This window comes from Acanthopagrus latus, chromosome 18 (assembly GCF_904848185.1).
Source record: "Acanthopagrus latus isolate v.2019 chromosome 18, fAcaLat1.1, whole genome shotgun sequence".
Classification (NCBI taxonomy): Eukaryota; Metazoa; Chordata; class Actinopteri; order Spariformes; family Sparidae; genus Acanthopagrus; species Acanthopagrus latus.
Window position 1 is genome coordinate 19,379,320 of NC_051056.1, and position 27,182 is coordinate 19,406,501.

At 43.5% G+C, this 27,182-nt stretch overlaps 1 protein-coding gene across 2 annotated transcripts in view; it reads left to right on the forward strand.

Moving 5' to 3' along the window:
- The window catches only part of LOC119007577 (bifunctional heparan sulfate N-deacetylase/N-sulfotransferase 1-like), a 47,449-nt gene extending 21,707 nt beyond the window's left edge, over window positions 1-25,742 (forward strand). For both annotated transcript variants that reach the window (XM_037077343.1, XM_037077342.1), the window contains 14 exons: window positions 8,560-9,579; window positions 12,020-12,502; window positions 13,256-13,343; window positions 13,744-13,898; window positions 15,083-15,268; window positions 16,439-16,567; window positions 18,546-18,728; window positions 19,171-19,267; window positions 19,564-19,687; window positions 21,233-21,407; window positions 21,513-21,683; window positions 22,398-22,507; window positions 23,075-23,177; window positions 23,723-25,742. In XM_037077343.1, the coding sequence (XP_036933238.1) occupies window positions 9,034-9,579; window positions 12,020-12,502; window positions 13,256-13,343; window positions 13,744-13,898; window positions 15,083-15,268; window positions 16,439-16,567; window positions 18,546-18,728; window positions 19,171-19,267; window positions 19,564-19,687; window positions 21,233-21,407; window positions 21,513-21,683; window positions 22,398-22,507; window positions 23,075-23,177; window positions 23,723-23,842 (2,670 nt within the window). In that variant the 5' untranslated portion in view covers window positions 8,560-9,033 and the 3' untranslated portion in view covers window positions 23,843-25,742. The remainder of the gene's footprint in view (window positions 1-8,559; window positions 9,580-12,019; window positions 12,503-13,255; window positions 13,344-13,743; window positions 13,899-15,082; window positions 15,269-16,438; window positions 16,568-18,545; window positions 18,729-19,170; window positions 19,268-19,563; window positions 19,688-21,232; window positions 21,408-21,512; window positions 21,684-22,397; window positions 22,508-23,074; window positions 23,178-23,722) is intronic.
- The last annotated feature ends 1,440 nt before the right edge of the window (window positions 25,743-27,182 follow it).

Sequence of the window (27,182 nt, forward strand, 5' to 3'; positions counted from 1 at the left end):
GAGGCCGGGTTATTTCGCTACAGCCGCAGCTTTCACACATTTAGCGGCTGGAATTACCACGATGAGGGCACATGTTAAGTGCGCACTGTTTGTTCATGTAAAACATACTGTATACAGCCCTCCAGACAAATTTCCACTTCCCATCCATTTATCGGCTGTTCTCTTCTGGATTTGTGCTTTTCTGAAAAGCGAGCTCATGATTAGGAGGGCGTTTTCATGCAGGAGGAAAAATCCTATCCGTTTGATCTCGCAGGCAAAAATATGGGCAGCACAACAGAATCTCATCTCTTGTGTCAGCTATTCTTCTGCGGCGTGATATTCCCATGGGAACGCGCTTTCTGCTGCGCGAATCACAGTTAGATCAGTGCGGGCCGTTTCTTATCTGGACATGAAAGTAGGGAAGATGGAAGAGGGAGGTGTGAAGGCGGGGTGGGGTGGGGGAGAGAGAGAGACGGAAAGAGGAGGGGAGAGGCTGGGCTCCCCCGGGAATTATAATACCTGAAAGATTCACTGGGCGGCCTCTCGAATCTAGCTCATCATCACTTCACGGGCAGGTATTGTGCTCATCCCCATCGCGCTCCCGGATACATCCTCTGCTCGGCTGTTTTCCCTCAGTCTCTCCCAGATAGATTGAGCAGATTAGACAGTTATATTGTTTATGTGTGCGCCACAGGCCGTGTTACAGCATGCCCGGGGATTTTATTATTAGTTTGATCGTTCTTCTTTGATTCATCCGCGGTCAACACCGCTGTTGTTGTTGTTGTTTGATAGCATCTGTGGATTGTGTCAGGTCAGCAGATCTCTTATTGCTGTTCCGCTGCAGGTGTAAAAAGTCTTAATAAAACTGCCGGGCTTTAGTCAGAGTTTCTGTGGAGCTCGACGCACCTCTGCTCAGCTGAATAGGCAGTTGATTTGATCGGCAGACTCTGCAGCATGAACCCACGCTGACAAGTGCTGTTATCTCCACTTGCCCTCTTCTACCCAGAAACCCGCCCCCCCCCCAACTCCCACGCTTTACTCACACACTTATTCACACACTCAGGATCAGTGTGACTTTCACCTCTGAGTGATGCCCATTGTCTGTTTAAGGAGAGGCCCATTACGGCTCCTCGGTCCCGATGGAGACATTGTGCCGGCCGCCATGCTCCCCCTGTCCTTCAGCGGCGTCCTGAGATGACAGTAGATAAACAATGGGAACAAACAGTCACTCCCACCAGCATTGATCCGGCTCCCTCGCTCCCCCTCCTGCCCTCAACCAACAACGCCACATTGATTCCACCTACACTCAATTTATATGAAAGCCCCCATGCCCCACCTCCCTCCTCTACCAGGACTGACAAAAATGATAAATGACCAACCTTACCCTCCCTCTGCCACCACCTCCCCGTGCCTCGCTTTGGCTGTCCAAGGAACTACAAGCCTATTTCTCGCTGCAGAAATCCAATAGAGTGAGCTCCCTCTTTGCTCGGAAGTGTGTACGTTTCTTTTATTTTCTCGTAGGTGGTGGTAGTCGGCGGGGGCGGGGACGGGGGCAGCCATTGCTTTCACATCCCTTCCTATAATTTCTACACATAAACATGTCACTGGTGTAATTTCCTCCCCGCAGGGCATCCATATGCGCAATGCCAAACCATCAGAAAAGACCAGCGAAGGAAATTATTATGCATATCAATGACACACGCGGTAGGATCTGCTCTCCTGTGGCTGCTGGCTGAAAGTCTGCCGTGTCACTCAAAGATGAAATTATACGCAGAGACTCCAAAGTAGGGTCAATTATTTCTCCCTCTCATCGGCTTAATCAGGCCATTTTCTCGTTATGTATCTGATTAATCTGTCCACAGTATAATCACAGGAATTAGATTACAGTTAATTCAGACATGACACCTTGGCTGTCGATCTGTTGTTGGTGATAACAGTTGACTGTACATCTTAATGGACTCTCATCTTGCTGCATTGTTTTCCGTAGCATGTTTTCCTGTCGCCGTGCCCTTGGTTCCCTTCTCAGCTATTAATGAAGGTCTACAGTATACAAATGATGTCTTCCGTGATCTTAACACTTTTTTCCTCTTTTATTGTACAGATCCAGTGTCCCCAAGCCTGTAAATGGGGCACAGAGCGTCTATAAATAGATATACTGTGGTAGCGAGCTGCCGGTGGTTATCAGCGGGGGTGGTGGGGGGGGTGTGGTGTGTGCATGCGGTTCTTTTTATGTGCTACATGTAAGTGATCGAGGCTATTGATGAAGGTGTTTCTTCCACTCTGCCCGGCCACCCAGGGGAGAAATACCATCGAGGACAGCCTCTGTTTCACATCTTCAGCTCCACCGGTCCCTAATGACCCTTTCCCCGTTCCGTCTCCACCCAGCCTCAGTTTTCCCCATGGCTCCCACAGCTCATCCGCACTGCTTTTCACACTGTGAGGTAATCCATTTTACACTTCCTGCTGCTCTCAGATCCCTCCTGCTCGAGATCGTGGATCTAAAAGACGATGGGAGGTTTGGGAACCTAGTCCGAGATGAAAAAGACTCTGAGAGCGCCATGTATATTTAATATTCTGCCCTCTGTTTTTATTCAGCTCGGTCTTAATCGTCCCCACATATTATGAATGTGTAATCACGCCATTATGGCGGTGCCCGCTCAGGTTATCATCATGGAGGATGATATCTGTGCTGATGGGATCTGACATGATCCCTCTAATGGAAGTCTAAGGGTGGGATCTCGCTCTGTGTGGTGCTGGATACACAGTACTATAGTGGTACAGAAATGCCCCATTTCTCTGTAATTGTCATTGAACACACTTTAGCTGTCTTTCCATTCTGTTCATAATTTGCTCGTAGGAAAAGATTGCGCTCCCAGCGTCTGGATGTGAAGGCGCGCCTCTGCCTCTTTGTCCCATTACTGTGTCAACGACTAACATTGCAATCATTTCAATTATGACAGCGCTGGGACCGACGTCTTTAAGGAGGGCCTTGAGATGTAATTGGAAGGGCCTGGGTGAGTTGAGGAAAGGCATTTTTCTTCTGTGAAATTGCCTCAGTCTTGGGGACAGTAAATTGAGGTGCTGAAAAATGATGTGATAATTCAGCCGCATGGTTCGTTCGGGGAAATGGTCTGAAAGTCACTTTCTGGAGAATTAGAAGGCAAAACTACATTTCCCTCCCGAGTCCTCTGTCCTTCACGCGGTGGCATGAAATGAATTGATGAGACAGAGGGAGAGGGAAGTGTCGGTGTAAATGTTTGCAGCTAAAATGAAGCTGCCTGCTTGTGCATTCAGATTGGCTGAAGGGTGGGAGGCGGAAGCCGGAGTGAAAATTCGCCACCGCGCTCCACGCTATTTCACGGCCTAAGCCTTTAATCGCAGCAGCCACAATGGATGCATAAAATGGAATTCAAATTTCAGATTGATTGATTCTGTATTGATGAATGCCAAGACTGGCTTAAGGAAAAGAAAACTGTGGCTTCCAAATGTAACCTCTTTAACAAGGCGAGTCCTTGCTCCTTACATGTGCCTGTTTGTTGCTTTAGATGTGCTTCAAAAGAAATATGAAAAGTCTCCCTTTTTGAAGTTTAATCTCTTGCACACAAAAGAAGAAGAAAAAAAAACTGGTAGGGGGGCTGAATGCAAATACAGAAATTAGTTTTAGCTTTGCTTCTTGCCACTTGCGGTGATTTTCAACACAGCAGTAGCTGCTGAGTGGTCACAACATCTCATAAACTCAGAATTCAACATTTGTCGCCCCTGGATTTAGATTAAGACCTCTAAACGAGTAACACATGCAACCACTATATGACAAGACGAAGAGTATTGACGCATAGCATTTCGACCCCTGTCTCAATTTCATGTTCAATCCTCGCCCTCGTCACTCCATTGTGTCTCATTTCTTAATCCCTTCAAGGCATCTCACACACTAACTGAGCTGGCATAAGCACATTTGGTACTGTTTGCAGTGTCGAGATTAACGGGATTACAGATTGGGGATTACATAGGCGTCATTCTTACCCGTTTAACCTTGACCGATGCCCCGGTGTACGTCTCAGCCCGTCGGACCAAACTTGTTTTAGTGTTTGGAGATTTGCACAAAGGCTCAGGGATATTTGTTCAGGGAAAATAAAAAAAAAATGCAAACGAAACAGTTGTGCTTTGTTGTTAAATAATTCGGACTGTAGACCTTCTAATGAGTCTCTCGGGTCGTCCTCCGCTGCGACCGTGTATCGATGTGCGTGTACCAGAGTGGCTGAGACAAAGACTGAAAAGTGACAACAACAGTAGCCTTTTGATGAGGGTCATATGGATTACTGCCCTCCCTCTATTTCCTGCTGCTGTTTCCAAGCCTCTGAACACATCCCATCTCCGGCTTTTCCATGGACGACGTGTGGTTGCCAAGGCCCGTGGTGATGGAACACAAAGGGTCATCGTTTATTTCTGTCAGTCAGTGTTGAGGGGACGGGGCAGCAGAGGGAGAAGGGGACACTGTTTGGTCCTGAAGGGCTCGGAGGGAAGGGGGGGAGCGGGGGATCCAGCTCTGCTTTTTAAAAGTTTATTTGTCGAAGGGATCACCTACGGCTAGTCTGACTCTGGTTGACAGTGTTAATGTACTGACTCTCCTCGCAAGCCCCGGGACACTTGGTCTCATTCACACCTCAAAAGAAGTGCAACAGCAGTGTCGGGGAGGGAGGGAAGAAGGGAGCAGGACGTGCGAGGCTACATATGGCCAACCTTAGCGTTGTTTATCCAGAGAGTTGTTACAGCTGAGGACCAGGCTCCGTCCCCCCTGCTCCTCATCGTCTCTCATTAATCTAGCAGTATGGTTCTGGCTTGCTTCCCATGATGTAGAGGGAGCAGGTTCGAGTGGCCACCCACCCTGAGGGATAAGCATTAGTCTGTCCTCTCGGCCGTCACCTGCTATTGTTTACGCCTCCACTTCCTTCTGTCGCCATCTTTCAGCTGCTATGAAATAACGAGGGAAATATTTTAATTGACGCTTGTCAAAGCCGGGAGATTGATGCCCGCCTTAGGGCTGAATTTCTCGCTCATTTTTCCAGCGACTGTTTTTTTTTTTACTATTCTTTTTTTCTCTAGGTTTGGTACTTGATCATCGTATCCATTTGTCTCCCTTTCCACTCATGATCTCTTTCTCCCTTTGCCGCTCTTTTTTTTTTTTTCCTCTCAGCGGTCTCTCTGCCACCACCGTTTAGGGAGCCTTGTAGGCCACGTATGCAATTACAGATCTCAAATTTGGTCTGAGCTCTTTCCATCATTGGGAATGAAAAGGTTGGCTATCAGATATGCATTTGTCTCTATCTGCCTCTCCTTTTTGTGCATGACACTGACTCCTCAGCAGACCGAAAAATAACCCTTTGCACCTTTCGGCTGCTCTTTACCTTATAATATGTCTGCTGGCTGTACCTCTCGTCAGTTTCTGCTCGACATGAAATATTCATGTTCTCTTTTCTTCCTCCTCTGCATTTTTGCATCTATTACTCTTGAGGGAAGGAGGACGGAGATGCTTTGCGGTTGTATTTCTGTTGCTTCTTCGAAGGTATACATGGCACAGAAAGCGGGAGACACATTAGGTGAGATGGGCGTGCGGACATTTGAGATCCATTAGTCAGCCAGCGCTATATCCTCATCTCCATTATAGTCTGATGTATTGTGCTCTGTATTTAGCTGGTCTGATCTCAAAGCTTCACACTCCGGGGCCTTGAGCTCTATTCCCTCTATTTGTGTCAGCCCCTCTCATGCCATCGCCCCCTCTCTCCGCTTCTCCCTCTCTCCTTCTCCCCTCCTTCCTTCGGTTGTAGCTCTTTGTATCTCAGCCTGAAGGTCAACATTGGGAGGCGGTCATTGCTGCTGCGAATTGGGCAAGAAGTGAGACTTTCTGTGCCTCCACTGTGTTTGTGTTGTGTCACCATTTAATCTGCTTCCAAGCCGTGTCAACAGTGTCATTAGAGCCGTGCCAAAGCTCACTGTCTCTCTGCAGACAAAGATAACGTGTCTTCATTCTGATAAATCATTAACAGAAAATGACTTCAAAATGGTCTTTAAAGGGTCAAGCTGGGTGATAGATGTGTTTTCGAAAGTTATTTTCCTGTATCAGTACACAACCCAATATGGTAAAATGTGTGGAAAATCTCATCCTGGCTTGTTATACTGATGGGTAATTAACTTGCTAATAATTGTTATCCTAAAACCAGATATTGATATGAAATATATCACCAAGAAATGATCCTGCTTGTGTTGAAACAGTTCATACACGTAATGTGTGGTAATTTGGACCAATAATATAATAGCATGTAGAATTGGGGGCAGCAAATCTAAAACCTCATCAGACTACATTCAGAAGAGGTTAATACTTATTTATAACTAGCCGAATTAACAAACGTCTGACTTCATCACATCTGTTGAGAGCTGCACATACTCAGTACTGTGTGTGTGTGTGTGTGTGTGTGTGTGTGTGTGTGTGTGTGTGTGACATATGGAGGAAAAATGCATTCAGCACATTTCTTGAAAGTCAACAATAAACACTGCACAGAATGTAAACACAAACTTGTTTATTGACCAGAAAGATCCGCAGGGCATCTTTTAATCAACAGAAGATTATTGCTTTAAACAAAACAAGCAATTTGAAGATCTCGTTTTTTGGAAACTTTTTTTTTCTTCACTATTTTCATACATTTTATAGACTAGATTAAATAATAAACTGAAATAAATCACCAGCAGATCGCTCATTGATTAAATTGATTGTTACTTGCAGCCCTGTTGTGAACCAAAACTTGGTGAACGATGTTGAATTATTGCCCAGAATTCTTTACAAGAGCTCATCGGAAGCTGTCACATTTACTTTTATTGTGTGGCGACCGACACAAGTCCTTAGCCCTAAAGACCTGGGGACAGAGTCAAGCCTCTGCAGCGTGTTAAAAGTTTTGTCCTCAGCCTCCTCTTCTGCTTTGCCGTTTGCCGCAGCAGTCACTTCCTGTGGCTAATCATACTTTGATATGCCATGGCACGAACCCTGACTCCCTCGGAAACGAACAAACAAGGTACTGGGGGGATCTTCAAGCGAGCAGGGCTGTTGGTTTTTGTCTGCGCCGCTGCGATACATTCTCTGAACGCCCACTGTTTCTTCACGGCCTCTCTTTACATTAGACCGCTGCCTCACTGTGAGGAGGATATTTGGACACGACTCAGAGAAAAGAAGTGATTTCTTCCACTGCACTCGCTGGGAGATTTAAGGCATCCAGTTAAGCTTAGCTGGAAGGCTAGAGGGGGGCAGAGCTTCTCGCCAGAATGCTGACCTTGATTACATTATAAGGACACTATATGGGCATGATTTCCCTCCGTGTTGCACTGTGTGTTCATGAATGATGAGCTCCACGATCACTGGATTATCTTTATAGAGCTCCGTTAGGAAATACACTCCCGATCATGCTATACATTATTTCTGTCAGGCTGTGAAAAATCAATTCTTTATTGATTCCAATGCTATCAGATGGACGATTGTTGCCCACAGGACTCACTCTGCTGAGCACAGTATGGCCACTCTTGTATTTTTAATGCAACTCACCTTTAATTAAGCTTCGGTTTATAGTGTTGCTGATAAACCCTTTGATGGCATTATCAAATCCATTTTATGTCTGATTTGTGTCTGATGAGTCTTGATGGGTTTGGTGGTCACTGTTTAATGTCTCTGGGTTCAGAGGGCTGTGACTCAACTCTAATGGGTATCTAGGGTTTTATAAAGGGCTGTGTGTGTGTGTGTGTTCACCTCGATAGCTCTCCGGCTTAATGGACGGAGCATTTCCATGCAAAGGTAATGATGCTCAGTCTCGGTTCTCCACCAGGCCTCTAAATGGAGAAAAGATGTTTTTGTAAAGAGACTAACTCGCACCGTACTCATGCTGCATCTTGTTCTTTTCACACTTGGCTTGATGGAGGTTGGCTAAAAAGCTGGTATATTATGATAGGTATGCCGAGGCTATGGGCACGTATACTGAGCAAGATAAGGTGTTTTCTCCCAGAGTAAAGGATCCTACTGTTGCCAGGTCTGTCTGTCACTGTCATCCACTCCTCTGCTCTTGGATCGCTTCGCTCTCCCATCTCCTCCCGCACTCCATTTTGGTCTCTATACTGTTGTGGATTTGAGAGAAATGGAAGACGAGTGTCCCCGCGGGTGATGGCTCCACTTGTATGCAGTCGCACAGTCCTACTGGACTGAATCGTGAATTGGCTCGCCTCGAGGCTTTGTTGTCACTCACATTCTGACTATTGATCATGTGGAGGCTGCGTGAGCGAGTGATGCTTTTTGTGTGTGTGGTTTAGTTTGGACACACAGGGGTTAGGTAGGTGTGTGTGTGTAGGGGGGAAATTGGCAGCTCTTACTTTGTGTAGGTGAAAGCAAGGACTACTTTGGAGTGAACTTTTGGAGTGTTGGCACAGGCGGTATATGCGCTCTCCCACATGCCGCAGAACCCACACAACAAAAGAACGTAGTTTGTTCTATAGGAGCGGATTCTCTCTGATTTTAACATAATTTTTTTGTTTGTCTTGCTGTTTTTCTAGGTCGGGAGAGTCGATCCTGAGGGAATGGTGCTGCTGAGATGACCTGCGTGACCTCACTTTTCTCAAGAAATCATTCTCCAATCAAAAGAGCGCAGCAAAACCTAGCCCGGACATGGTTGGCAGGTTCACATGATGGACAGGTGATGGAGTCTTCCATCATCTCTCTCCGCCACTGACTGTCAGCCCCCCTCTGAGGCATAAGTGTGTACCAGCAGTCCAAGGCCCCCTATTTCTCTGCCATGGTGACATAAGCAGCGCTGCAATATGAGGGAGAGCCAACGTGAGACCGTCTCTTTTCTTTCTCCAGTAGCTGCTGCAGCTGCTACCTCAACACCGTTTGTGTTTAGCTCAATAACGAGACTGATTTTGTCGTGAAGATCCCCTACCTGTGCACCGTTTTCTACCCACACCCAGAGAGACTGACCCCAAGGTGTGTTGCTGGGCCGGTGGGGTGGAGCGGCGCGGCGTGAGACGATGCTGGGATGTGTGACACGAGTCCGTCGGCTGGTCCGTCTCCTCCCCCTGCAGACCTCCCTCCTCCTCCTCTTCCTCTTCTGCACCGTCAGCGTCTTCATCTCAGCCTACTTCCTCTATGGCGTCAAGCGGGAGCTGGAGCCGTCGGGAGGGGGCGTGTCCGGGTCCGAGGGAGCATCCGCTGACTCTGATGACCCAAGGGTCACTCCGTCCCGGCTGCTGCCTTTGCGGAGTGTCTCAGGCGGCCCCGGGGTGGATCCCGGAGGGGCCAGGACAGATCCTGTGGTTTTGGTGTTTGTGGAAAGCCAGTATTCTCAACTGGGTCAGGAAATCGTGGCCATCTTGGAGTCTGGCCGGTTCAGGTACCGGACTGAGATCTCTCCCGGGAAAGGTGACATGCCCACATTGACAGACAAAGAGAGAGGGCGTTTCACGCTGGTGATTTACGAGAACATTCTCAAGTATGTTAACTTGGACGCCTGGAACCGAGAACTGCTGGACAAATACTGTGTGGAATATGGAGTGGGCATCATTGGCTTCTTCAAGGTTAGGACAACACTACACTCCCTCTGCCTCCCCCCTCCTCTCCCTCCTCTCACTCACACCTTCTGCCCTGTCCATCTGGCTCCTCCGTCTCTAAGGAGATGGGATTCGCAGGGTTGGAAAGACCTGCCTGGTTCAATATCACTCAGTCCCACTGCACTGTTTCTCTTCTGTTCAGTGTGTTTCTTGTTTTTTTTTCTGTTTTTATGCTTTCTGGCCTATTTCACTCATATTTCTCATTTCTTGTTTTTCTCTGCTTTGTTTTAGTTTCTCCTCAAAGCCGTACCTCTTTCTTCCTCTGTCTCTCTACCTCGCACTCGCTCTCTCTTCTTCTTCCATCTCTCTCAGTAATCCCTAGCTGAGCCTGTTTGCCCAAGGCCTGTTTTCAGGTCTTATGGTTTTAATCACCATCTCTGAGCCATGAAAAGAATATAGAAAGAGATGTGGAGGCATGGACGGAGATGCAGTGATGTTAGGCGGTGTAGGTGAAGGTTAGGAAAGAAAAGCCTGGTGGGATTTACTGGCTATTGGGAGAGAAGGAAGTGGAGCGAGGGTGTGCATCCCAATGACCTGGACACACAACACTGCTGCTCTGCTGTCTGAACCACACTGTTTGCAGTAACCGTGATATAGTTAGTATATTTCTCAAATGTAAATTGTTGCATTTAATACATACTTCAGGGCGCAATTCTTTAACTACCAGCTTTAAATGATTGATATCCAGGCTGTTTGTATTTATGTACTAAACCAACCTCAACGGACGTCAAGAAACTATTACCTGGTTATGAAAAATTCTTTAAGACTGATGACTCAGCAATAATTTCTCAACAAATAATTTCTTTGTAGTTATTCTTAATGCCTGTCATTAGGTCGGATTTTGAAACTATAATTTTTCTGCCAGAATTCTGATAATGACATGAGGTCTTGTGTCTAGGATGCATAATATAGATTTGTTTTCAGCTGATGAGATAACCGATAATTACCTGCTTCTCAAGGCTGCAGAAAAGGCCCACCTGAGGGTAAGAAGGGCTGAGATGTAGTGAGAAAAAATGGCTGATATGAACATTCCTTTGTCTGTTTCTTTTTCTTCTTCACCTTCCTCTTCTTCTTCTCCTGTGTGTTTATTGGTGGATCCTAAATCAACTTTTGAAGGTACAAGAAGCCACCTATCCGTGTTTGTAAATGCTGCTCTTGTTAAGTCAGTGTAATCAGTTTTGCATCATTTTACAGGTTTTATTTATTGGTCGGAATTTTAATGATGCCGAATTATAGCAAGTGATATAAATTTGCCAGTTAAAGCCTGAAAGATGCTTGGTTGATGCGAAACGGTAACGTAACACTAAATCTATACCTTGCAACAAAGCTATAGTTGCTGCTCTTACTTTTATAAAGGGATAACATTACTAGGGAATGTGATTACTTTTGCTGAAATCTAGTTCAACAAAAATACTATCACCAAATCTGTACAGAATCCGTAGTAACCATGTAACCTAGTTTTCTGTCCTTTACCGTCAACAGATTAGTTATTAATCCTACAAAGCTGGAAACATATACATGACCTCATCGCTATACAAACAGCTGTGTTCCAGAAAGGAACATAATATCCACACTGTCTTTTTTTCAGTTGCTTCCAAAATAAATGCACGTGATAACCAGATCAAGATCTTTATAACAGGGGATGATGGTGCTCGTAACAATACTCTTATTCTGCTTGACTTATACATTTCCAGATTTTCCGGCTTTATCAGATGTCCAAGCCACAGAAAAATATTACTACCTCAGTACCTTTTATACATATTAAAGGAAACACACATTGAGATGATATATTGTATGAAATATATTAAATTATATATTAAACAATATTATATAATAATTGTTATTATTATATAATAACAGCAAGATCATACAATATTACAAATATAACGGCATGTCTGGGGCTCAGTAAAGAAAGTCTGTGTCAATAACATGTAAAGACACAAGATGATTGGCAGATTGGCAGACTCAGTGGAAAAAAAACAGCCAAGATGCAGACTTCACACTGTGCATGTTACTTTATGATCCTGTATCTAACAACCACATGCGCTGCGGTGAAATTCTAAATAAGTGCCTGAAGAAGTAGGACTTGTGTATCAGTGGCAGTAGAGATGTGACAGAATCGGAGAATGAAAAATTTCGGAGGGAAAGTTTCAATGAATAATCACTGAACCCTCAGCCTTTGAATCTGTGAGGACACAGCGGGAGGTTATTTCGTTTTGACTGCAATCTCGGAGCACAGCAGATTGAGCATAGCAGGTAGAAGCTGCCTCATGCCTTCACGTTTGAGTAGGCCTGACATTCCTTATTTCGCACATGATTGGAGAAATGGGGGAATTAGATCCAATACATTTCTGTCTTCATCACTCTGGTTTATGATGACTCTTGTCTCTGTCTCTGTGTTTATCAGGCCAATGAAAACAGTCTGCTCAGTGCTCAGCTGAAAGGCTTCCCCCTCTTTCTTCACTCTAACTTGGGCCTGAAGGACTGCACAGTAAACCCCAAGTCCCCCCTGCTCTTCATCACTCGGTCCGGGCAGCCCCTGCCAGGTCCCCTCCCTGGGGACGACTGGACGGTCTTCCAGTCCAACCACTCAACATACGAGCCCGTGTTGCTGGCCAAGACCCAATCAGCGGAGAGTGTCGCATCGATGGGCCAGAATGCTGCTCTGCTCCCGTCTGTGGTGCAGGACCTGGGGCTCCATGATGGCATCCAGAGGGTCCTGTTCGGCAACAACTTGGTCTTCTGGCTGCACAAGCTGGTGTTTGTGGACGCTGTGGCCTTTCTGACAGGGAAGAGGCTCTCGTTGTCCCTGGAGCGCTACATCCTGGTGGATATAGATGACATCTTCGTGGGCAAGGAGGGCACACGCATGAAGGTGCCTGATGTAAAGGTGAGTTTGTGCATGTGTTTCAGAGTGGAAAAACTTTGTCAGAATAGGAACTGAACCCACTTAGGTATTCACCAACTAGTGTTTTCAACAGCCCTTTGCCGAAAATATAAAAAAATAGCTTCACACATAGCATGCGCCATCCTCTGCCAGTCATACAGAAACCCCTTCTTCTCGCTCCTCTTCTCCTTTTGAATGCCTTCGTCCCAGTAGGCCGCTCAAAGCTGACAGGCCCCACTGCTCACACTGTCACAGAAGCTCCACAGCGATGAATATTTCAGGGGCCCAGAGACATACAAAGAATGTTGAAAAGCTCCTTGCTTGCGTCCCCTCAGAGCAGAACAGACCACCCTCGCATGTGGAGGCAGAGGGTGTAAGAAAACATTATGGAAGAGGCATCAAGGCCTCCTCGCTGGCAGCGCAATGGCAAGCTTTTAGGAACGAATCACACCCTGACAAGACGGAGAAATGTGAGAGTGAGCGAGAGGGTGTGTGCTGGGAGTCTCATCCAGCGCGGAGATCAAATGAAACAAACACCCGAATCAGAGGAGAGAGAAAAATATCAAACAGAATGAAGGAGAAGGAGTGAGGCAACTGGGAGTGGATGTTGGATGTTTACCGAAAGAAACTTGCAGAATGAAATATGTATGTGGACACGCGTGCGCCTGGGCGTTCACGCTTCCTCATTAATGCACTCGTGCACCAGTATGAGCACAACGTGCGCTGAGTCACTCTGTTTTCCTCCCACTGTTTCAGGCCCTGCTGGAGACACAAAGGGAGCTGCGCACCCATGTGCCCAACTTCACGTTCAATCTGGGCTTCTCAGGGAAATTCTTTCATGCTGGTAAGATGCAGCCTGTGACTGTGACCTTTGCCACTGTTAACTCGAGCAGAGATGAGAGCATGCACTAAACCGAATGACGTAACACTTTGATTCACGTTATACCAATTTCTCCACTCCTCTCCCTTTCTTTCATGCCCTTCATTTATTTTTCCTGTTCATCTCCTACGCACTTCACTCTAATATTTATTACATTATTATATATATTTAAACGTTTTCTCCCTGTGCTTCTGACTTTAATATCCTCCCTTTCTTATCACTGACTCCAATTTAACCTTTGCCTCCTCTTTGTCTTTTTCCATTTTTCATCGCCTCCGCGTCCTCTTCACCCGTTACCCCCTTGTTCTTCTGCTAACTTCCCTTATCTCATTCCATCATCCCTCGCCTTCTCTATCACATTCAGGATCTGATGAGGAGGACCTGGGAGATGACCTGCTGCTTTCCTATGTGAAGGAGTTCTGGTGGTTCCCTCACATGTGGAGTCACATGCAGCCCCATCTATTCCACAACCAATCTGTGCTGGCCGAGCAGATGTTGCTCAACAAGAAATTTGCCATGGTGAGTCAGAGGGGGGCGAAGGTCAGGTCACAGTTTTGAGTGAGCACTGTGGTCAAAGCCACCCTTGCTTTATCGCGCCTTCCTTTTCCAAACGGCTCTCCTAGGCAAGCTGTTGATGCTTTTTTGAAGTTGTAATCTGAAGGACATCAGTCCTGGTTGGTTTGGCAACAACTCTGGTTTAATACTCCAACAAACACTAGTGTGTTTTACTGGTGTCTGTGTTTACAGTGCAGCCAAAACGAACTGGAGTTGTTCTTATTAAGAATTCAGTCAAAAACTGTTGCCACTGCGATCAGATTTAATTCTGCACACAACGCCATCAGTTTTCCACACACCATCAGGACACAGTGGAGTTGGTTAGCTCGCTGAGGAGTCGGAGATGTGCAGCCTGTCAATTGCAGCTCCTCATCCAACGGCTCACTGTGGCTATTAAAAATGATCCACTGACAGAAAAATATAAAAATGACCGTCTAAATTTATAGGCACATTTTTGAGGAGCTATCATTGTGGTGAGCATCGGTGTTATTTGCGAATTTTATGTGGATGCTTCACAATAAAAGCACCCAGCATTGTGCCTGTTGAAGCAGCTGCAGTAGGAAGTTGTTTTTGCATCGGCTGCAACTTATAGCAGCTCTGATGGGGCCATGAGGGGGGTGAGGTTTTCCCAGGGAGTTGCTTGTGCTTTGGTGATCTGGCGGGGAAATGGCGGACTCCACCACACTATATATGGAGAGATAGAAGATATTAAATGCTTATGAGGGGAAAATACCCCCATAAAGATTATGAAATATGTTTAGTTTCATGAAAATCATATTGTAACTTTACAGCATTATTATGTAGAATTTGGCATTTTGTGTGATTTGGTGCCCCCTCAGGTTCTGAACGCAACACCATTGTTGTCCCGAATTCTTTAACAGTCTGTCAGATGTAATGTAGATGCTCACTACAAACAAAACTCATTGCATCATAACAAAGTGTATGTTGAAGTGAACATGGGCGTGACGCTGTGATCCCGCCCTCTCACTGAAGTTACATAGTGCAGAAACAAGTGACAGAGACACCATTCACACTATTAGAACTCTGTATCTTTAACATGATTTAGTAGTTACATAATGTTTTATTATCTAGGGAACACGTCTGGTGCTTCACTCTCCTTCTTGCCTCCTATCATTTTCACCTTCTAGGAGCATGGGATCCCCACTAACATGGGCTACGCTGTGGCGCCCCACCACTCGGGCGTCTACCCTGTCCACATGCAGCTGTACGACGCCTGGAAGAAAGTGTGGGGCATCAAGGTGACCAGCACGGAGGAATACCCGCACCTGAAGCCTGCCCGCTTCCGGCGAGGTTTCATCCACAGCGGCATCAGCGTAAGACCACTTTTTCATCTACACCGGGCATCCATAAAGGCCTCATTATCTTGTTACCTCTGGCCCGTTGCTTTCCCTCCACTCGGCTTCTCGACACCCATTACCTTCTCAGCCAATAATCCCTTTCAGGGTTCTCGCTCTCTCCCCATACATACGCTTTCCTTCATTCAATAATTATTGCTCCATCTACACCTCCAGTTCTTTTTGTTTTGTTTTTCTCTCATGGCCAGCAGTTACTCTCTGCCCTGCATTTGTCCATCATTCTCCTTCCCTCTCCGCGTTTTAAAGTCTTCTCCCCAGAGGTGTTGAACAGATACTCATTTTAAATCTTGTCTGTATATCTGAGAAGTCCAGAGTAAGGCGATAATCTAATTAGTTGTGTTGTGCTGTTGTGGCTGTCTCAACCGTGGCAGATGATAACGTAGTCAAGTGAACAGTCTAGCATTAGACACCTGTCTGAGCGGTGCAGCATAGCAGGCCTCCGTATCGTAACGAAGACTGACACGTCTGGCAACAGCAGCGCAAGTGTCTGCACGTAAACAATCACGGAAATGTCAACGCCCCGAAAAACGGCACTTTATTCAGCTTTGCAGCTCCACCCAGTGCTGCATAATGTAGTTATGAGAGCTGCATTAAAGTTGAATGGATTACATTCAAGAGGTTCAAACGGAGGGAAAAGGAAAAAAAATCTTATCTATTTCTCTCCCAGGTTGACCTTCAGCGCCGATGGGAAACAGTGCAGCCTCAGTCCGGTCCCTTTGTAGTGTTGGCATTCAGTCGGTCTGTGCGGTCTCCGAGCTGTATTCCTGTCCTTGAGATAGCGCAGCGTGAATGGACAGTCTCCACTGCTTACTGATGATTGATATTCAGTTCCCCAGACACTCCAAACTGTAAACGCATTTCCATGAATTTCCATATAGACTCAGAGTGAATAAGAGGTTTGCTTTGGCTAGATGAGCTGCATAATATGAATGTTATTGAAAGCAAACAATGTGTGGGGTAACTGCCTGGAGTACTGACAGCTCCGCTCTCAGTGGAGGGTTGATGGTGTGTGTGTTTATTTGTGTGAATTATTTTTTTTTTTTCTTTAATCTGTGTGTGTGTGTGTGTGTTTTCTTCTGCTGTCTTTGCCCTTTCGGTTTGGTGACTTGTTGTCTGTTCACAACGCAGGTGCTTCCGAGGCAAACGTGTGGTCTTTTCACACACACCATCTTCTATAAAGACTACCCAGGCAGCCCGAATGAACTGGACAAGCTCATCAACGGAGGAGAGCTCTTCCTCACAGTCCTACTGAACCCCGTGAGTCAAACACACATCGGCGCCGCACAGCGTTTGTCTTGCACACTTGGAAACCCATTTAACTGGTGGTGCAAATTGAAATATCAACGAGGAGCGGGACAATGACTAGTCAGCGGCTCGCGCATTGATGTGCTCTCTCTTTTTACGCCACTGTGAGAGCGTCTTTTATTAAAGCTGAAATTTCTTCACATTCGTCAACATGTTTTGTTTTTGTAATGATAAAAAGTGCTGCTTTTATTAGCATATCTGCAACATATGTCTGCAGATAACTAAATTATTGTCAGTGGCTTCTTTTTAGAAACTGAACCGCATCCCAACAATGAAAGAAGCACCATTTGTTCAAACGGTTTCATTATTGTCTTCGCCCATATCTGTTTCCCCCCCTTGTGTCTTCAAGTGCATTTGTCTCAGCCAAAATGGGAAGCATTTATTCATGTTTCCAGTGATGCTGATTCAGTTTAAAGGAACGGTTCACACTTTTCTGTGGACATATGAACATTGCAACAGGTGATGCCCATCATTCTTCTTGTTTATTCTGTCACCACAACAATTTCAGTGTAGCTGATGGAGACAAAATCCAGCCATCATATTGTGTAGAAATGCAATGAGCAGTATATCTGAAGTTGGTGTCAGGCTTTAACAGTCTGAGACAAGTTTCTGTGTATTTGCTATGAAAATTCCCTCAGTGTTCTTTAGAGCCTGACCTGACTCAAATTTTGGGGCTGATAAAGATATCAGGGAGTCAAAACATTCAGATTCAGGTAAATCGTCCAATATAGGCAAGTGTTTTTTGCAATGACCCCTCAAATGTGGTTATTAAATACTAAATAATATCAAATAAATAAAATAATTTAGATATGTAACTGGAGCAGGATATTTTACAGTGCATAAACGCTGTTGTCTAAAATTCAGTGCCCTGAAACTGTGAGTGTCACCAGAAGTGTTTAACTCTAAATTACCCCAAGCATCTTTTTCTGCATTATTAACTCTAAGAAACAAAATGTTTTTATTGGCACGTTTCAGTTGACATGTATGCTGATACCAATATATGTGTGATATGCCAGTTGATGTTTGGGTCGGGTTCTTGAGTTCTTGTCCCTGCACCGTCTGGGGAACCAAAAAGGGGGACGTTAGTATTAAAAAAGATGTCAGAAGGTGTCCTCTTGATTTGACTAAATCAACTTTTTACATGTATTCTTGAATGCAACAAGGACTGGATTCAGTTCCCTTTTCACTTGTATGAAAGTAGGAAGGGATATCTTATTGACTAATGGTGTTACATCCAGTTGTTCTAAGAAAAGACTCGACCTTTAACAGTTGTGCTGTGGAAATACTGATGAGACGGTTAAAATCCATTCATCTGTATAGTGACATAACTAGTCATGTCACATTTAGGGCTACAAGTAATTTTCAGTCTGATGAATCAGTTAATTGTTTAGTCTTTGAAAGGCCAGTGTATATAGTGAAAACATTTAATTATTAATTTCCTAGAGCTTAAGAAGAAATCATAATTTACTTGTTTAAAAAGAAAATGAAATGAGGATCAAAAACATTTATTTAACTATTTAATTATTAATCATGTACTATGTTTTGTTCTCTTATTTGTATGTATTTATTTATTTATTTATTCGCACAGTAAAACAAAGCAGCAAAAACACAGCAACAAAAAAGAAGCAGATTGTGGCAGGTGAGATTCAAAATCCCCGAGAGGCTTATAGAAGGAATCTCACCTTAATACGCGTTATGAGCAAACATTAAAGTCCTGTAATCCTCAGAAATAAGCACAAACAAATACGGTATCAAAAGCAAGAATAAGGTAGACTATATGACAAATTAAAGTATCAAATTCAGACATTTTCAAACCCAGAACAAATCACTTGTTAGGCTTTTTTGTTTCAGTTGTGAAATCAATCATGGTATTGCGTTTAGCCTCATCCCCTTTGATAATCTTACCCCTGTTGTTCGTTCCCATTCACAGATTAGTATCTTCATGACCCATCTGTCCAACTACGGGAACGATCGGCTCGGCCTGTACACGTTTAAGAGCCTGATGATGTTCGTCCAGACGTGGACCAACCTCAAGGTGCAGACCCTGCCACCTGTTCAGCTGGCTCAGAAGTACTTCAGCCTGTTCCCCTCTGAAAGAGATCCTCTCTGGCAGGTAAGATGATGATGATATGAATTATTTATATTTGTTTTTTTTATTTTGACTTTTGGAAAAAAAAAATTGCATTAAGCTGTCATTTTTTGGACAGCTTGAATCCCAGAAATAGAATAAAAACACAACAATAGCTGACAATTGTTCTGTGAAAAACACATCGCTTCCCTTTAAGGTACGATGTTATACAGTAACAGCTTGGATCCTTTGCCTCACATACGGTATGCAGACGCAATGAGTAATTGTTTCCTCTGCTGATGGAGAGCAGTGCTGTCACTCATGCGAACATTTGCTATGAATGCATCTCCTTTGTTCACTGTAGCATCTGACGAACGCTCGATTAAACAGAGGTTAACCTGCTTTCTCCTGTATTTACATATTTGTCCGAATTCTGCAGGAAACACGGTTAAAACAAAGGGATTGTTTATCTTTTTTGTGGCTACAGGATCCCTGTGAGGACAAAAGGCACAAGGACATCTGGTCCAAAGAGAAAACATGTGACCGCTTCCCCAAACTGCTCGTCATCGGGCCTCAGAAGACAGGTGAGACGCAGTCCTTTGACACCCCCTGCAGGATGAAGTGGGAAGTGATTAGATGTGAAGTTAGTCATTCAAGGCAGACCTGTCGTGCCTTAAGTGGTTTGAATGAGGTTTTGATTATTTCTTTAGAAATCAGACATGATGGTGGCAGACTGTGATTGTGATTCATCTTTACCGCACTTCAAAATGGAGATTGCAGTTCTTTGAAACTTTTGCCCTTTTGCTTCCTCTTAATCTTTTTCATCCCGCATCCAACTCTCTGTCTTCGTCTCTTCTCGCTTCCGTCTCTGCCTTTTCAGGGACGACGGCGCTCTACCTGTTTCTCGGCATGCACCCTGACCTGACCAGTAATTACCCCAGCAAGGAGACGTTTGAGGAGATCCAGTTCTTCAATGGGCACAACTACCACAGAGGCATCGACTGGTAAGAAACCTCCGACATCATGAACTAACCACATTCAACCAGATATACAGTCAGAAATGTCACCCATCACATAATTACTGGGGCTTTAATTACACGTCACGATTCTACGTATGTTGTTGCCTTTTGGTTGAGTTGTTAACCTCTTATTTTTAACATTTGATTTGGCAAAATTACAAGTAACATCTTTTGATACTAGTCCATGATCTAAAGTCATGGCTGCTGCTAACTGCTTTTTCTTGATCTGAATCATAGAGCACTTTAGAAATCCACTTTACAAAGTGCTTCAAAGAGACAGCTCAATAAAACAGAAAAGCCAAAATCTGGAGGCTTAAAAGAAGAAACAAACAGAAAACTGATAAAAAAAAAAAAAAACATGAAGAAGACTAATAAAACATCAAAACTCAAGTAAAGTCAGTGAAGGAATGTTCATTTTGAAAACATCTGAGTCAGGTTTAGCTCAGACTCGTCATGGCCTGAGAGAACAACACTTTAAGTCCCTTAATCTACTGTTCATAGTGAGTATACAGCCCTTTAGTAAATGGTCAATCTTCACCTGCAGACACTGAAGGCTGATGCATAAACTACTATTGTGAAATTCAGTAATATCTAATATTGGTTCAACCCCAGTATAAACAGATAAGTCATGACAATATAGTACAACACAGGGAAAATATATGTCTTTACATGACAAGTCACATTTCTGATGAATACTGTATATTAATAAGCACCTTAAAATTTCTCCACAGCTGTTTGTTTTATAAACCTTTAAATGTGTGTGTACTGGATATTAATGCTAAATAGTGGGCTTGAGAATAAAGGCTTACAGGGGTGGGGTAAAAATGATGGTTGTTTTATGGATGGATGAATGGATGGATGGATAACTTTATCAATCCTCAAAGGGAAATTAGGTTATCAAAGTTGTGCTTGTACAATGTGCTTTGCCACAGTAAAAAACAGGAAACTTATTAATCTCAAATCATGTTTTTTTTTAATGTAGCAATTTGGGTCAAATAAAGTGTTAGGCCGTTAAAAATGGTGCAGTTTAGTCTGATACTCTCATTAAATCGCAGACCCCAAGTTGGCTGGGGTGTTTTCTGTTTAATGCAAATGAAATCAAGAAGTGAAATGCAAATGATCCCCAGACCGCACACAGCAACAACAAAATCACTCATTAGTGAAATTCCTAAGAGTAAGACCAAAAAAAAAGAACAACAACACACAATTAAAACCTATTTGGTTTTAAATTCACTGTTTAGAGGTTCCTGTAGGTTTCATTGATTAGAAACCTGCATCAATGGAAAGCATCATGCATCGCAGCCGAAAGAGTCCGAACACAGAATTGACTTGGCTCGATGGTATGTGAGTGGGCTGCCCAAATATTAACACTGTGCCGTGTTGCTAGATGTTTTTTTTAACGAGCTGTTGCACATGGCCGATCACCCACACACCGTGTGGATACGCTCTCCTTATCTACGGAGCGCAAATTGGTCCAGATCAACAAAGCTGCTTGTAACACTTGGTATGTTTGTGTTTGCGGCGTGTTAGGTATATGGAGTACTTCCCTCTGCCCTCCAACACCAGTTCAGACTACTACTTTGAGAAGAGTGCCAACTACTTTGACTCTGAAGTGGCTGCTCAGAGGGCTGCGGCTCTTCTGCCCAAAGCCAAGATCATCACCATCCTCATCAACCCTGCGGACAGAGCGTACTCTTGGTACCAGGTCAGTCAGACAGCTGCAAACCAGATAAACAACAAGTAAAACTGTTCAAAGTGTGGGATTTACACTTTTAAGACTCAACCTCTTCACTCCTCTGTGTGCACACAGCACCAAAGAGCCCACGATGACCCGGTGGCATTGAAATACTCCTTCCATGAGGTCATCACAGCAAGCCACGACTCTCCAGTCAAACTACGTGTCCTTCAGAATCGCTGTCTGGTGCCAGGCTGGTACGCCATCCACCTGGAGCGCTGGCTCAACTACTACCACTCCAGCCAGGTACCATGGGTGTATTCAGTATGCAACAAGTGAACAAATACCAGCCGGAGATTTATGCTTGGCTGACAGGTGGCTGACAGGTGTTTTTCTCCAGCAAAGTTTGGAGTAAAGGATGTTTGTTTACCCCTGTGGACAGTCCTTACGGGCAGTATTAAATCCACACAGTCGTAACGGAAGGGAGCTGCTTCCCTTGAGGGACAATCTTAAGAGAATATGGAGCTCTTCTTGCCCCCAAAAGACCAAATCTGTCAGCCGCACATGAAAGAGCAATGAAGTGTGTCACGTTCTTGTTTTGGGGCTGCAATGATTAATCGATTAGTTGTCAACCTTTAAGTTAATTACCAGCTATTTTGATGTGCAATTCATTGGTTTGAGTATTTTTTAAGGACAAAAATTAATACAAATTTTCTGATTCCAGTTTCTTAGACATGACTTTTTTATCTACTCTGTGACAGCTAACCAAGAGATTTTGGTTTGTGGGCCAAACAGTATATTTGAGGACATCATGTTAAGCTTTGTGTAACGCCAGTCCATATGTTCTGACATCTTATAGAGCAGCATTTAATAATTTCTTTGGGTTTTAAGGAAGTCATTGTAGTTACAAAAAAATAAGACCGAAACATTGTGAACAAGTTGATTTTGGAAGATTATTGTGTGTGCACAGCTTTTTTGTTCCTGTCCTGACAGTCGTTACTGTTTGTGTGTCTTACCCAGTTGTTAGTCTTGGATGGACAGATGCTGAAGACTGAGCCGGCTTCAATCATGGATAAAATCCAGAAGTATTTGAGCCTGGCTAACGTCATCAACTACCACAAGATCCTAGCGTGAGTATAGTCCTTAAGTTTAAATCACTGACAGTGTCCACATTTATTTACAGATTTATTGAGAGCTCTAAACCCTTTATAGGGTAGAGATAGAGGGAGAGATATAGAGATTGCGACAAAGATATTGAGAGATGGAGATATAGAGAGGGAGAGGTAGAGATAGCGATATAGAGGGGTAGAGAGAGAGAGAGAGAGAGAGAGAGAGAGAGAGATATAGAGATATAGAGCGGTCGAGATAGAGATATATAGAGATAGAAAGAGATATATAGAGAGGTAGAGATAGATATAGAGATCTAATGAGAGAGATGGGGATAGGGATAGAGATAGATACATATATAGATATTATTAGTTGTTGTTTGGATATGGCAGAGACTGCTCACTTTACACTTTACTTGTTGTAGCGGTCCAGACTCAGAAGGCATGAGATGGGCAAAACACATTTATTTTTGTTTTTACATATAAGTACAGGAAGGCTGTGATCAGTAACAGTAGATTTGAATTTTAAATTTTTTTAACTGACAATTCTGTCATTCACAATACATGTATTAATGTGTATATTATGTACAGGTTCGACCCTAAGAAAGGCTTCTGGTGTCAGCTGCTGGAGGGAGGAAAGACTAAGTGTTTGGGAAAGAGTAAAGGGCGCAGGTACCCCGACATGGACCCTGAGGTATGATCAGTGCAAAGACTTTGGCTTTAAGGGGAAACACTACAGATGCACACATTTGCGGACATTTCCAGAGCAGAAGTCTGGATAAAGTTAGATTTACAGTTCTGATTCCATTTTGTTTACAGAGGGAATTAATCAAAAACAACTCAACAGCCATAAAAAAAACTCATAGATGGGAATAAAACTTGAAGGTTTGGTGTACGTACTTGCTACTGAAGTGGAGATTTCTGCTTTTAGAATATCAGAAAAACTCATTTTGAGAACACAGTATTTTTTTTGTATCACAAGTTTTCTAAAATGTTTAAATATGCTAATGAGACTGATTATATATTTAATTGTTTGAGAAAAATGTCTAGAATGGAAATCTACAATGAACACTTCAGTGTATATTCAGGACCTTTTCTTGTCAGTGGTCTGAAAGAAGACAGGGTTATTGCCTCCCTGTAGTGTCTCCCCTTAAGAAATACATCTTACCTTTAGTCATTTCTGCTATTTTTGGTTTTTAAGATGTTAATTCATGTTCCCTTTTTGTTTGTCTGCTTCAGTCCCAGGGCTTCCTCAGGGAGTACTATAGGGATCACAACATTGAGCTGTCCAAGCTGCTCTACAGGATGGGTCAGCCGCTGCCCAGCTGGCTCAGAGAAGAGCTGGTCCACACCAGGTAGCAGAACCACAGAAGGAGCACACAGCTCCGCACACTGAACCACCACTCGACCCCTGCTGAGGGGGGGGGACACTGGCCCAAGTGACCGGAAAGGTTGAAGATCCCAAATAGTTTTGAAAGAGACTGAAATATTTGGAGCTAGAACTCAAAACTTAACTGTGTTCTTCCCTAATGAACAGCGGATGGTGAGCAAGAAGAGCGCGAAGTTGCTTTCAGCGGCTGACAGCTCTCCCCTCTCTCCCTGAGCTTCGCGTTACTCCCCTGCAGGACAAACCAGGACGGTGGACGCCTCAATGACGCCTCCACTGTGGTCCTGAAGGAGAAGGAAAAGGCTCAGTGATACACAGGAGAGACCCTCAGTGTTTGATAATCACACCCCCCGCTCTCCTTAATCAAACCTTCTCTTCTTCGCATGATCTTGAAAAATCAACGGAAGGAAAAAAAAAAAATAAAAGTCAGGCGCTTGAGCAGTCTTGACCACTCTGGGGAAACGGGTGGAAAGGATGAACACGACATGACCTGTGTCTCCCTCGATGAAGTTTGGACTAAAACAGGCAGCGTAAGATTGACTAAATGAACAGCAGCCTGGTAGACAGAGAGACATTTTTTGCAAATGCCTTTGACAAAAGTGAAATGTTGGTCTGAGAGGAGAACGGGACGTCTGGCTGCATGTTGTAGCCTCACTCGATAGGCCTTGGTAGCCTCTAGTTATCGCATTTACAAGTGCCAGGACAGAATCTTCATTAAAATATTACCACATGGACTCTTGAGGGTTCTTATTTTTAAGTTTTTTGTTTTTTCTTTGCTCGGATCTTTGTTTTAACGTTTCTTTAATGCTGATGGCAACGCATTATTGTAGAATGTACCAAAACTAAACATCTTAGCTCAGTGTCCTCGATGTGCAGCGGGTCGGTTCGTCAAACTGTTCGGCTCGGGCCTCCTCCGTAGTCAGTTCCATGACCGTTGAATTGGCTAAAGCCGAAGCGGTAGGATAGATGTTGAAAGCACAATATTTGAAGGCACTCGAGTGAACAAACACGATCCTGAACGTAACCGGTTACTGGAAAGCACACTAACACAAATGGATCCTGCTACAATCTGTGAAGAAGATCATAAGCTAGCTACTGTATGTTGAGTCTTGTACACAACAAGATTGTGCATTTCAAATCTGTTCTCAGCATTTCTTTTTTTGTTTTGTTTTTTTGTTTTGTTTTTTTGTCAGAACTGTATATTTTGTCCTATATTTTGTGTCATTTCATTTACTAGATGAGTTTCTAAGTCGGACGAGGAGAACAAAGCTGTCTCTGGGAGGAAAAAAAAACAAAAAACGTTTAGATTTACCAGGAGAAACCAACAAGTAGGCCCACTGAGACCGTACGGACGTTTGGTTGTCGGTTCAAGGTGTTACCACTGCAACTAGATGTCAAGCATAGATAACAAAAAGCTGCTCTTACTGCAATAGTTTTGTACAATGTTCTGATGTAATAACAATGCACATGTCGGTCCTTTTTAATTTCCAGACTTTGTAATGTACATAATACGCAAACCCTCAGTAGACCTAAATTATTGAATGTGTTTGGGTTTACACTCTCCATCAGCCCATTCCCATAGTGTGAAAACTGTCAGTGCTGTACTGAGGGAGGGGGGGTGGGGGAGTCTGGATCATTTCATTGTGTCGCTAAGATTGTTTCCTCTCATGTCCTCTCACTGCCAACTATTGTACACAGGTACTGAGTCTCTCCATATAAAGTATTAAGTGATAACACATAACAGCAATGATGGTACTAATCTCCTGGACTGTATGATAAAGATTTGTAATTGTTGTCAATAATTTTTACAGTGTAACTAATATTGTCGGTGCTTTTTAATTTGCAAATAAAACACCACTGTATTTTTCAGTAGTTGGATCTTTTTTCCTCCTTCCTGTCTAAGATCAGAACAAAACCGCTCGGCCACTCAGCCAGACCATATTTGGCTGAGCAGCACTTTACTTTAAAAGCAGGATGATGGTGGCTGCTTTTGTGCAGAGATTTCTGGTAACTTAAATCGCTGTTCTGGAAACCAGACTACTTCATCTTTTGGTTTCACTTCATGGTGAGCTGATTTCAAGAAGCAAAACAGCCTGAATTGCTCTCAAAATCACAGAAAGCATAAACCTCTTGGACAACAAAATTCACTTTTCAGCGTCTCACATTTCCTTCATTTCATTCTTTGTTGGGAAAACACCGAAAATCTACTAGGGAAGCAGTCCCGGAAGTCATAAGAGGAAGAGACCAATGTAAAGAATTTAGATGAAATGCTGTATAGGCCTATTTAAAAATGATAAGTAGATATTAAAAAGGATGGTGAAGATTCTCAGCCATTCAGGTCACGTTTATTCAAAGAGCTATATCATATAAAACTGGAAACAGTCCACAGTACAGCACTCATAAGAAGTGAAATTACTTGTCACAGTTGACATGCTCTCATAGTTCCTACTGACCAATATTTCAGAATGAAAGAGCACTTCAGCATGATTAAATGTGGGGTTACTTTAACATAATAGTAATACTTTTAATATTTGCTTTTTGTCTTTATCATTTTTCCCTGCACTTTCTTAAAGGAAAAGTCCTGTAACCTACAAATACGGGTTCAAAAAGTGTTAATATGTACTTGCATGTAATTTGCCTATTCTGACTAAAAGTGAAAGTATTTGTCAGATGCATTTTGAAGTTTAGGAAAAGAATCCCTGGAAAGCAACACAATACTGCTAAGGTAATGATACAAACTTAATGAAGGTCTTTAAAACACTTGTTGAAGCCTGAGAGGCAGCAGGGTCCAACAAACATATAGTACAACAGTATGAAAATGTGTTGTCCTTAAAGGTGCATTATGTAGTTTTGGGGAACACGTTAATCAGAAGAGAAAGATCTTCTTTCAATGAGTTGTCAATGCCTAAACAAAGTAAACAAATTGTCATTGTATTCACGACTGAATAAACAAAACGACCTTACAGAGCAACAGTTTTATACTTTTTACTTTGTTTATATGTGGCGGACCCTGCCACCTCTCTAGCTTCAAATAGTGTTCTGGGATCTTATTTTCCTCTGAAAACAGCTTGTTTCTTCAGTCACGAGAAAAGACAAACATTTCTGAGTTTGTATTATTACCTCAATAATATTGTAAATATATGAGTGAGTTTGAATTTAGAGTATCTTTAAAGTCAGCCTGTATATTCAGTATATTCAGACATAAAAATGAAGTTATTTTGTTAGTTATACTTTGTTGAAGTATGAAAAGAAATCTATGAAATTATTTTTGTTCAAATGTTTTCCCAGAAACCACATGCCATTTAAAAATAA